This window comes from Rhinolophus sinicus, linkage group LG06 (assembly GCF_036562045.2).
Source record: "Rhinolophus sinicus isolate RSC01 linkage group LG06, ASM3656204v1, whole genome shotgun sequence".
Classification (NCBI taxonomy): domain Eukaryota; kingdom Metazoa; phylum Chordata; class Mammalia; order Chiroptera; family Rhinolophidae; genus Rhinolophus; species Rhinolophus sinicus.
In genome coordinates this window covers 151,187,732-151,199,264 of record NC_133756.1, presented here as the reverse complement: position 1 = coordinate 151,199,264, position 11,533 = coordinate 151,187,732, and the positions used below count along the sequence as shown (strand labels likewise).

Genomic DNA, 11,533 nt, shown 5'->3' with positions numbered 1-11,533 from the left:
TTAAGGAAAAATAGAAACCCTGAGTGGTCTTATTACCATTAAAGCAATCAGTGTAAAATCTTCCCACAAATAAATCCTAGGGCCAGATGGTTCTTACCAACTTTCAAAGAAAAGATTGTTCCAATCTTTTACAGATTCTTTCAGAGAATAGTAAAATAGGCAACACTCCCCAGCTCATTTAATAAAGTTATAAACTTGATATGAAAACCAGGTAAGTATGAGAAAGACTGCAAGCCAATTTCCTTAATACAGATGTAAAAATTCCTAATAACTGAATTCAGCAGTGTATATAGGGAAATGTGACCAAGAATGTAAAGGTAATTTAATACTAGAAAGTCACAGCCAAACTAAAGCAAGTTCTCTGAAATCTTCAGGGAACAGATCACCTAGTGTCTACTTCAATATGTACGGTATGTACTCTTAGCTCCTCTTGGAACATACCAGGTACGCTCTCTCCTTGGGCTCTTTGCACAGGCAGATCTTCCTGACATGCCCTTCCCTCAGGTAACTGAAAGGTTTGCTCAAACCTGTCTGGTTAAAGGCCTGCGCACATGAAGGCCTGCTCTGAGTATGTTATTCAAACTCACAAGCCCCCACCCCGACCCCGACACACATCCATTCCCCATCCTCCTTACCCTGCTTCATTTTTTCCTGTATCACATGGCACTTACACTACATTATTGTTCTGTTTGCTTATTATCTGTCTCCCTCCTTTGCTCCCCCCCATCCCAGCTCAAATGTAAGAAGTATTGGGGCAAGAATTTTTGTCTGCTGTGTTCACTGCAGTTTCTCCAGCACCCAGAAGAGTAAATGGCAAATGGGTGGCACTCGATTAATACACACAATGGCATGTCCAGAAACTTTGGTGACAAGACAAGCTTGCCTTGTATGCTTTTAGGATTACCTTGTGTAGTACCCAGTTTGCTTAGTTTTCTATGATACACATACAAGGAAAGTGGACAAAGTTGTAACATGGTGTTCATTCCACTAAAATTTTTCACCTAATGGTTCACACTAGACACAATGTTCCATTTCTAGATGTCTTCATATAAATCTCAATAAAAAAGAATTACCTTTCCACAAGGGAATTTAAATTCTGTCCATATTTATATATTTTGCATCATGAGATGAGTGTCACAAACATGCAAATCTAAAATATTAGAATGTCACAAAGTAGTGAGTATTGAATTTTTAAAATTAACTTAGTTTCCAACATATTAAATAAAAAAGCTTTGATGCATTTAAAATTGGTAAACTACAGAGCAAAGTAGCAGAATGCAGGACCACCTAAATCTCATGTAATTTTTTATGCCAGTAGACCTAAGAAATTATAGTACTACTTAAGCTCATTTCATTCTAAGGTATTATTATCACAGTAAATTTTTTCTTCCATACTAAATCAGCACCATTTGTTTTGGTATCAGCATTGACGTTCACTGTATATCAAGTTCAGTTCTACTGCATTTCAATGCAATAAATATCAAATGAGAAATCAAAATTCATCTTTTCAGGGCAGGACGACATTTGAGGAAATGGAGACCAGTAATATCACCTTTAGCATTTATGAGGTGTGATCAAAAACTATGGTGAATATTTAAATTTAAAAAAATTATTACAGTAAAAGACATTGCAATTAATCTCTCTCAAAACACTACCCTTCGCTTCAAACACACTTATCCCATTGTTCTTGCCACTTTCTGAAGCAGTTCTGGAAGTCCTCTTTTGTGTTTTTAGTTGTGCCTCAATGTCCTGAATCGATTCAAAACGTTTTCCTTTCATGGTCATTTTGACTTTGGGGAAGAGCGAGAAGTCACATGGTGCCACATCCAGTTAATAAGGTAGATGAGGACACACCGTAATGTTTTTATTTGACAGAAATTGCCGTACCAGAAGCAATGTGTGACACGGAGCCTTTCCATTGTGATCACAAAATATGGCAAAAGCAGCTGCCGAGTGCCATCCAACGGAAAGGCAGGGATCTTCAATACAGGAAGCAATGTGTCGAACCTTGGTAACAGTGTGACATGTTTCAACTTGTTCAGTGCCGTCAGTCAGGTGTAAACTACAGTTGAGAGAAGGTATGTTTTCAGTGCCATACATCCTCCTCCATCACAACAACACTCCATGTCACATTGCTTCTGGTATGGCAATTTCTGTCAAATAAAAGCATTACAGTGTGTCCTCATCCATCTTATTCACTGGATCTGGCACCGTGACTTCTGGCTCTTCCCCAAAGTCAAAATGACCATGATAAGTAAACATTTTGAATCAATTCAGGACATTGAGGCAGCCACGACAGCGCAACTGAAGACACTAATGAAAGAGGACTTCCAAAACTGCTTCAGAAAGTGGCAAGAACGATGGGATAAGTGTGTTCGAAGCAAAGGGAAGTATTTTGAGGGGATTAATGCCAATGTGTCTTTTACTGTAATACATTTTTTTGTATTTAAACATGCACTGTATTGTTTGATCACACCTTGTATTTATTTATTCCCCGTGCATGTGGGACTGACACAAGGACATATCAGAATGGCACAGATCATTGTGTGTGCGGGACAGTTCCTCTCATGTCCCCCCCACGCTATTTCACTGAAAGAGCAATGAAATTAAAATCTGCTTTCTATGTTGTGAGGTGAGCTGATTCTACATAAATAATCAATAATACTATTTCCTGCTCTACTCTTTGGGTTCAAGCTTTAGCATATATCCGACTATAAAATCAAGTCAATATAAAGTTAAGTCTAAAAATTATGTTTCACTCTTTCGAAGGGTTTGAGAACACCAGTTTCTTTTAGTACACTCTTTCTTTCATGTGCCTGGAAACATAGATTTTTCATTTCATCATCTTCAACCTTGAGTGTCAAATACAAGAGGCTATTTGCTAATCTGAAGCAGTCAAATCCATAGCTCAGAAGTTTTGAGATTGCTAAGGGATTTCCTAAACAGAACACAATTATTTTCTAACTGGATAAAAAGAATTTTGTAACTTGTAAAACCAATCCCTCCTGGCCTCTACCAACTCTCCATGAATAGCCAGCACCACAACAACCAACCAACCAACCAACCAACCAACCACTACGTGAAATCAAATGAAGTATTGCCCCGGTCACTATGGTTTCACCATGTCTACAACAAAATGAGAGAGAAAAAGGCAATGTGTTTTTCATGAAGTTAAATTTATTCAATTTAAATGACTATTCCTTATTTTTAAATTATGTTCTTCCTACTTTCTGTATGCTAAAAGGTCTTATGTTTTATATAATGATGGTAATTTGGTTTTTCTGTTTTTGTTTTATGTCATTAGCTGACAAAATTAAAAGCTAGGAACACATAAACGACCCAATTTAATTCCCGCCCCCCCACCCCGAATTTACTGGTGCTGAAAACTCAGAGCCTTGGAACCACCGCCTGGGTAAAGACCTACTTTCTCGGTTGCATGTTTCCCAATATTGAATTATTGCTTGGCCACTTCCCCAAACATGTAGCAGGATAAAAGTAAGTCTTAATTTCCATTAAGCCAGTGTAAAAGGGGGTCTTAATTTCCAGCACCAAAGAAATATATTTTCAATCAACACCATGGTTGTATCATCTTTCATTACAAGTAATTATGTCAGTATCTATAGGGTACCAATTAAAAAACATAATGCCACTTCTCCGATATCATTACTGTTCTACGAGTAGCCTGTTGTCATAGATGTAAGTGGTATTAATGCAGTGCGGAAACCAGGTGCTGAGGTCCAAGCAAACTACTTTCCTGGGTCAGGGCTCAGCAACACCATCGGTGGCTGCCAGTCTAATGTACTGTTTTTTTGTCCTGTTTGCTTTGTAAATCATACCATATAGCATTCAGTATTTACATATTTAACTGAGAAGAAAATGTATTAGAGAAAACCATATTTTCATGGGCTTCGTGTGTCAAAAAATTCCCTATTTCATGAATTATTTTTGTGTCATTAGCTACCTTTGAGAAAGAACAGTTCCGTATAAATGTATAAATTGGGCCATGCTTTTAGAGAACCTTACAAAGAGCTATGTACATTGCAGTATGTCCTCCCATAAGTGAATCAATTGATCTCCACCCCTGAAAGTGTTAAAAACAAGAAAGAGTAGCTGGCCACATGACTTTTTAAAGAATGTTCCAGAAGAAATACAAGAATCATCATCATTGGCACTTGGGGCCAGATGAAAATGTGGAGCATACGTCTGACTCTATCATTCTATGATTTGTAATCATCCTGCTCCTGCCTATTAAGCTGTCCTTGCTAATATTAATTTTATATCCAATTGATATGAGCATTTATGTTAAACTTCAAAATAACTCCTGGTAGCATCCAGAATATATGTCAGAACTCCTGAAAGAAACTTCTGCTTTCTTCCCAATTCTGACCACATTTAGCCTTATTAGTAACGATTAAAATGACACTGCAGCTCTTGGAGCTGCTGGCGACTGGCAGTGAACGTGCCCAGGCTGGAGCATCCAGCCACGTCACTCCATGCGCTTATCAATGCTTAGTTCTTCTTGGCCTTCCTCAGATAGCGAGCCCGCGTAGACTTGACAGAACGCATGATGACATTAAGATATAACCAGGAAGGCAAGGCTGAGATTATTGTACCCTAGGAAAAGAAATGGAGAGATATGTAATTATAGCCTACAATTTGAGCTAAATTAAAGCACATGGTCATGTTTTACTATAACATTGTTTTATTTATAGGTAGATTTTTAAAGTGCTTGAGTGTTTAAAATAAAATGGATGACTCATTAGTAAGTCTAGACAATATATACATGTTGTTATATCAGATGTATTTTGTGACTCAATGGGAAAGAAAACCCCAAACCCACGTACTGACTGGGACTTAAAAATCTACCTACCATAAGGGAATGGACCGGGTATCCATTGGTTCGGGATTTCCAACCCACTGTTTTCATCGCAGACTTCACAAACGTCTCTGGAGAAGGTGTATGCAAAGTTGGCTTTCGGATTTTCGTCATTTTCGTAGCTACAAAGTATGGCAGGACACTCTAGAAGGGCAACCCCCACCCCCCCAAAAAAAAGCCATTGATTAACAAGGCCATAAACTTGGAATTCACAGTGACGTTTGATTGCTCTGAGTGGCAGAAACGTCTATTTCATCCACTCAGTGGATGAAATATAAAGTTTGTGTCTTTAGAGAGAGAGAGAAACAAGAAAAGCAGCTATCTAAAGCCAGCGTGACAGAACACACGACATAAAACAAACTGTAATAAATCAATCTCTCAATAAAACAGAATTTGAGACTAGAGAAAGTGTTAAAAACAAGCAGAAAATACTTTCTGAACCTTTAAAAAGAAGGCATTACATAAACCTAGAAAGCACAGTTTCAGGACACGCTGCTCTTTCTACTCTGACTGAACAGAACCACCAAGTAGGAGGTTTCTGACATCTCATCCTCCTAAAGACAGAATACTAATTTTCTCCCTCATTTACGGTTAATTAAGCTTGTTCTATCAGCTTTGGTCCCTATACAATAAACATTTCACTTTCTCAGCCTTGGGCTACCACTTTTCTTCCTTAGTTTCTTACCAATCTGCTTTTGAGTTTCTTTTCTTTTTAATATATTGGGGTAACATTGATTAATAATATTATATAAATTTCAGGTGTACAACTGCTTCTGAGTTTTATAAATTTTGCTATTGATAAGAGAGGACCACCTCCCTTTACTTCTTTTTTCTTTGTTGGGGAGAGAGTATAACAATATGGAAACAGCTTAAGTAACTAAAAGACACTTGACAGGAGTGGTGTGGGATGACAAATCTGAACATTCCCTGTTAGAGGAACTTAACTAGTGTTAGGTTCTTGATTGCTTAGGCTTCTGACATTTTGCATATGCTTAACTCTTTAATAAGGAAACCCTACTAAAACGAGTCCTGAATCATGATATAAGAGGTTCTTTCTATAGTTTGAAATAACTTGGGTATGGATGTTCACCCAAAAGCGACTGTATTCTGTTTCATCTCACGTGTGGCAAGAAAGGGTATGAATTACAACGAAACTTCTATTAAAGAGTATCTGTTCCAACACATGGTGGTGAAAGTCAAAAACATCATCACCAGAGGTAGAAGTAAAATTGAGATGTATTTCGCACTATGGATTTCTTTCCTGCTGAGAGAGCTAGAAGGAGTCTTCCCATGTCTCTTAAGATTTATGTTTCTTTGTTTTATGTTTTGTGTTTTTCTCACTCCCAAGAATGGGTCAAGAAATACAACTGACCCTCCTTAACAGGTGAGCTAGAACTTCAGCCTGCCTGTTAGGAACCAAGAACCTAAGGGCCCAACTACTGTCAATCACCATCTTTCTCTCCCTTAGTCCCTGCAACCACAAACCCACACCAAGTAAATTAACATTCCCAATGTACCTCAACACCTGAGCCAACTGTGATTATGTGACTTTTGGTTTTGGAGAATCTGTTTATTGCAATTATCACTATACCCTTATCCCTCACTTAATGAGCAAAAACCTTTGTCAAAAAGGTCTTTAACTTTAAAATCATGTTGCCGCAAGGATACAATGTATGAGAGCACAAACCAAAGAGAGATCTCCGACTAAACACACAGTATAGAGTGCAGAGAGTTCAATGACGCTCTCACAATGGGTAAGGGAAGAAAAGTTTGTTCACCAAGCTGAGGAGCAAACAAAACAAAAGAGAGTATCTGCATGTACTGTCTCAAATAAGGAAGGGACGTAAGCAAAACCATGTCATATCTCTACGCCTCAGATTTCCTGGTTACAAAAAAAGGGAAGATTAAAAACCTGTTCCCATATATGGATCACAAACCTGCTAAGGGTACTGCAAAGTTTGGCGCTTCTCTCGAGACAAAGACGGGCCGATACCTCCCAATTACATAATGATATTCCAACTCTTCCTCCCCCACACATATGGCATACACTGGACTATTTTGATCCTGTAGAGGAATTAAGTCGCACTGCCTGGCTGAACCACTTGAGGGTGCCATAAGTTAACGCATCATTCAGCCAAACCATCCAGACAGTGGTCCAGAGGGCCTCCTGGCTCTGAAGGTGGAGACAAGACACATATCCAGGAATTCCAAGTCAGGTTTTCCCAAGTAAGAAATGTAAATTCTGTTCTGAAAAGGGTATCTATTCTCCACAATGGATTAACATCAAGGTGATTAGCGGTCCCTAGGAGAGGATGGAAAGGATTCAGAGATGAAGTCACTTTGGAGCTGAGTCTTAAATGAAGTGGAGGAGTTTGCCAGGTAAACAAGTGAGGAAAGGACATTTTGGATACTGGGAACAGCAGGAGCAAAGAAAGGGAGACACGAGAGAGTGTGATGTTCTCAGGGAACTGTACGCAGTTCAGGATGGTTCGAACATCAGGTATGTGTGAAGCAGTGGCAGGAGGGAGGCTAGGCAGTACCGAAAACCAAATCGCATCACCGGACAGCATCCACTGCTTGAACGTAAGCTCTATGGAGACATGCTCTTATTTGCTGCTACATTGCCAATGTTTGTAACAGTCCCTATTGATGACAGCCATTCTGACAGGTGTGAGGTGACACCTCACTGTGGTTTTTATTTGCACATGCTAGTGCTGCTAGTGATGCTAGTGCTGCTGAGCATTTTTTCATGTGTCTATTGTCCTCTTTGAAGAAATGTCTATTCAGGTCCTCTGCCCATTTTTTAATTGGATTGTTTGGGGTTTTTTTGGAGGGAGGGTGTTGAGTTCTTTATACAAAATAGTCGTAGGAATGTAAAGTACAGCATAGGCAATATAGTCAATAATACTGTAGTAACAAGTATAGTGCCAGATGGGTACTGGAATGATGGGGGGGAGAGGGCGTCAGTTTGTAAATTATGTGGATATTTTACCCCTGTGCTGTATACTTGAAATTAATACAAAATAAAGTTGGATGTCAGCTATAATTGGAAAATACAATTTTAAAAAATTTAAAAAGAAATAACAGAAAGGTACCTAGCACATAATAGGAGCACAAAGAACTACTGAATACATCAGCAATGCAACGCTTTGGTATGGACCACGATGAAAACCAGCACCGGGGTCCCATTCCAGTGCTGTGGTCTAGAAAATTAATGATACCAGGAAGTGGACAATGTAATATACAAGTTTCAACCAAAATTTTAAATACTCTAAAGTGTAAGCAAGATCATGTCTAAACAAAGGCCAACTTACAGGTCTAGCTACTTGCCCAGAATTTCAAAAGGAGTATTTCAAGTTACATAAAAGTCAAGAAATACCTTACACGTCAAAATGTCACCCAGGTACATCCTTACGCAATTAAACAAAAACCCAATAAGCAATAATTAATCCATCGTCCTGCTTACGCAGGGAAACATTACAGTGACTAGGTCAGGAATGTACCTATACTTTTATAGGAAGTATTTTGGGCTGAACAAATTTTCAAAGTTGCTTAAAGCCCAACAATTTGCCATTATAAATACTGCCACCTTGAAACAACCTGGACCTTGACAGCTACAGATGTGGGCAAGTGTCTTGGTCTTCATATTAGAATCCCAAACTGAAAATAATTAACGAAGTCACAAGGCAAAGCTGATGTTTTGTCCTTGCTCAGCTTATTTAAAAAAAAAAAAAATCCCTGGAGACAACTTGGTGTCTTTTCTCTCACCCACTGGAGTAGCGCTGAGGTGTGTGGCCTTCACAGAACAATTCGGAAGGACCCTGATTCAGAACGGAAAGGTTACTATGACTTAAATCCCATTGAATGGTGGAAAGATGGATGCCCAACGGTGCATGCAGGGTATTTTAAGGATCAAACACTGGATCCTGTAACTTCACACGGTAGAGCATCTTTCCTGTAGTCACCTGTGGACTACACATGCCTTCTCGAATTTAAAAACTGACCAGGACAGTTCACACCCATGCTTTGGAAAACATGGATCCAGGGGCTACAATCTATTTGCACAATATGGTATTCTAGACATGGTGTCAAATCTGCCTTTTATGAGTATTCAATTCACCAGTGTAGCCGGCGCAGATTCTTAAGGCAGAGGCTGCAGCTTCTATGAGGCACCTGAGGGAACCTTTTCTTCCTTAAGTCTGTATTCGTTTTCCATTTCAGGATCTGTTCAATTAACAAGAGCAGGGAGGAGTCCTGTACTCTTCACAATGATCAATGTCATAAAAGACAAAGGCTGTGGATGTGGTCCAGATTAAAGAAAACGAGAGACATAGGACAACCATCTAAAACCTGGTCCTAGGATGAAAAAAATGCTCTACAGAATCCTATGGGGATTACAAGTTGGAATACAAATGGAAAATTAGATAAAAATAGTGTATCAATGTTAACTCTAAAGTTGGTAACTGTATTGTGGTTGTAGAAGATGCTCCTTATTCTTTGGAAATACACACTAAAGTATTTAGAGGTAAAGAACCATGAGATATGCGACTTACTTTCCAATGGTAAAACAAATGGAGTAAAACATGAACAATCAGCGATTCCGCGTAATGGGTATTCATGCAGGCGCTCTTTGTACTATTCTCATCCTTACTACTTCGCTGAGATTTGCAGTTATTTCCAAATAGAAACTTTCTAAAGCAACAGGAAGGCTTGTGAAAGCTTTCCAGAGTAAGAGTTCAAGAAGTATAATTTTAGGGTGCCATCTTAGTGTTCGCCAGTTCTTGCGTGTTCAGCATTAATGGTTAGTCGGTGCAGGACACGGAGGGGTCTAATACTGAGGCCCATCAACTAGGCGGTCAGATGACTTACGACTTTGCCCTTTGAAAGAGTGAAGCGTAATTGTGCCTGTGCTTTAATTATAGGGTAATAATGAGAACAGATAGTCCACCCCGACAGAGCACACTCCTGATAAGGTTTACAAGAATGTACTTCTTATCCTCTATTCAAAAATCAATAGAGCCTATCAGGCCCAAATTCACTTCCAGGGAATTTATATCACGTGTTGTCGCTACTCTTCATTTGCATTTCTAGGACATGCTTATATAATGGCAAATCTGAATTCATGAAGGAAATTTTAAATGCTCTTACAAAATTATAGGAAACAAGTTGAGGGAAAGGTGGGAAGAGAAAAAGCAAAGGAAAAACATAGTAATAAGGGATTGAACACAGAACCACCTAGAATTTGAAAAACATGCTCTCTTCCTCTCTCCAAAGAGCAACCCGATGTACATTCACATGGAGGTAGGCTGAAAAAGATAACTTTCCTTCCTAAGACTAGAAGAAACTGAAACTTGGCAACATAGCGTTAGCCTGGCAGCCCTCTAGATGTAGAGGTTGAAAACTCAAGACCAGAGGCATATGGGAGCAACACAAGAAGCTTAAAAGGCCTTCAAAACAGATGCCTGCAAAGCATGGCCATGTATAATTGGAGTCCTCCGTGACATCAAGCAAAAGGCAGGTCTCCAGTGTGCCGTGAATTAACAACACAGAGACTAGATAAAGAGCCCAGCTGTCAAGACTACAATGAACAGGGTGGGGGGGAGGGCCAGAAAGCATCAGGCAGGCGTACTTAATAAATACAAAAGCAGAAGGGAGGGCATAACCAAATGTGCCAAGTGGTGAGATAAGGTTTCCCAGAGCAGGTGAACTGTGGCCTGAGTCCCGAAAGATGGAGGGGATCACAGGCTCAGATGTGAATGGACCAGGAGGATAGGTGGAGTGTAGATTTAGAGAAGAGTTCGGGAAAGGGCATGCCAGCAGAGGAGTCAGCCCCTGGCACTGCAGAGGGTAGGGCAAGTCCTAGACACCACCTCATCCACTCTGGCTGGAGCACAGGGTGGGATAATGGAGGGGCAAGACAGGCGATGGCCCTATGGTGTCTGAATTCAATCCTCCACATGATGGGTAGCCACTGGAGCACGACGAAGGAAAGCAACATTACCTGACTTGGATGGCAACGAGATAACCCAGGAAACAGCACGTGGGATGGAGTAGAAGGGTAAAGGAGCTGGTAAAGATTCCTAGTCCAAAAACTGTGCAGACATAAAACATCACCAAAGAACCAATCATGTTTAACCCTAAGCTTCATTTAGACTGGATTTTTTTTTTGTCCGTCTGGTCAGAACTGACACGAGACTTCAGCATTCTGATGTGTTCACACAGAAATGACAACTGTACTTTCCTTCACCAACATAGGAATTTTTATTTTTTCACCAAATTCATTCTCAATTTAAACCCTGAAAGAATTCATGTGAAGGAAGACAATGATCGATGAAATTACATAATGCATACTTCATTATTAGGGAAAATGAAAATAATCAAAATACAGTATTTTGGAAAACAAGTGCTAATGTATTTTTGTAGTAGCTTCCAATCACAACAGATTCACAGGCAGTAAATCAGGAGAAAAGACCTTTGAGAGAAATAAGTTGTGGGAATGAGAAAGGAATCAGTCTTGTATAGTCATAGAATTTTAGAAATCACTCATCTGTGCTCACAAAGCCTAATACTCCCTTTTGTCACTGAAACAGTTGCAGCTTCTGGTCACACGGCCAGTGGACTAAAGGATTCCTGCCTAGTCTCAGTAGGTGTTTAAAA

General features: G+C 39.5%; 1 protein-coding gene across 1 annotated transcript in view; it reads right to left on the bottom strand.

The window, feature by feature from the left end:
- Positions 1-3,157: 3,157 nt before the first annotated feature.
- Positions 3,158-11,533, bottom strand: part of HSD17B12 (hydroxysteroid 17-beta dehydrogenase 12) — a 137,136-nt gene continuing 128,760 nt past the window's right edge. The window contains exons 10-11 of the mRNA XM_019746448.2: positions 4,871-5,020; positions 3,158-4,614 (exon numbers count right to left, since the gene is read on the bottom strand). Of these exons, the coding sequence (XP_019602007.1) occupies positions 4,510-4,614; positions 4,871-5,020 (255 nt within the window). The 3' untranslated portion in view covers positions 3,158-4,509. The remainder of the gene's footprint in view (positions 4,615-4,870; positions 5,021-11,533) is intronic.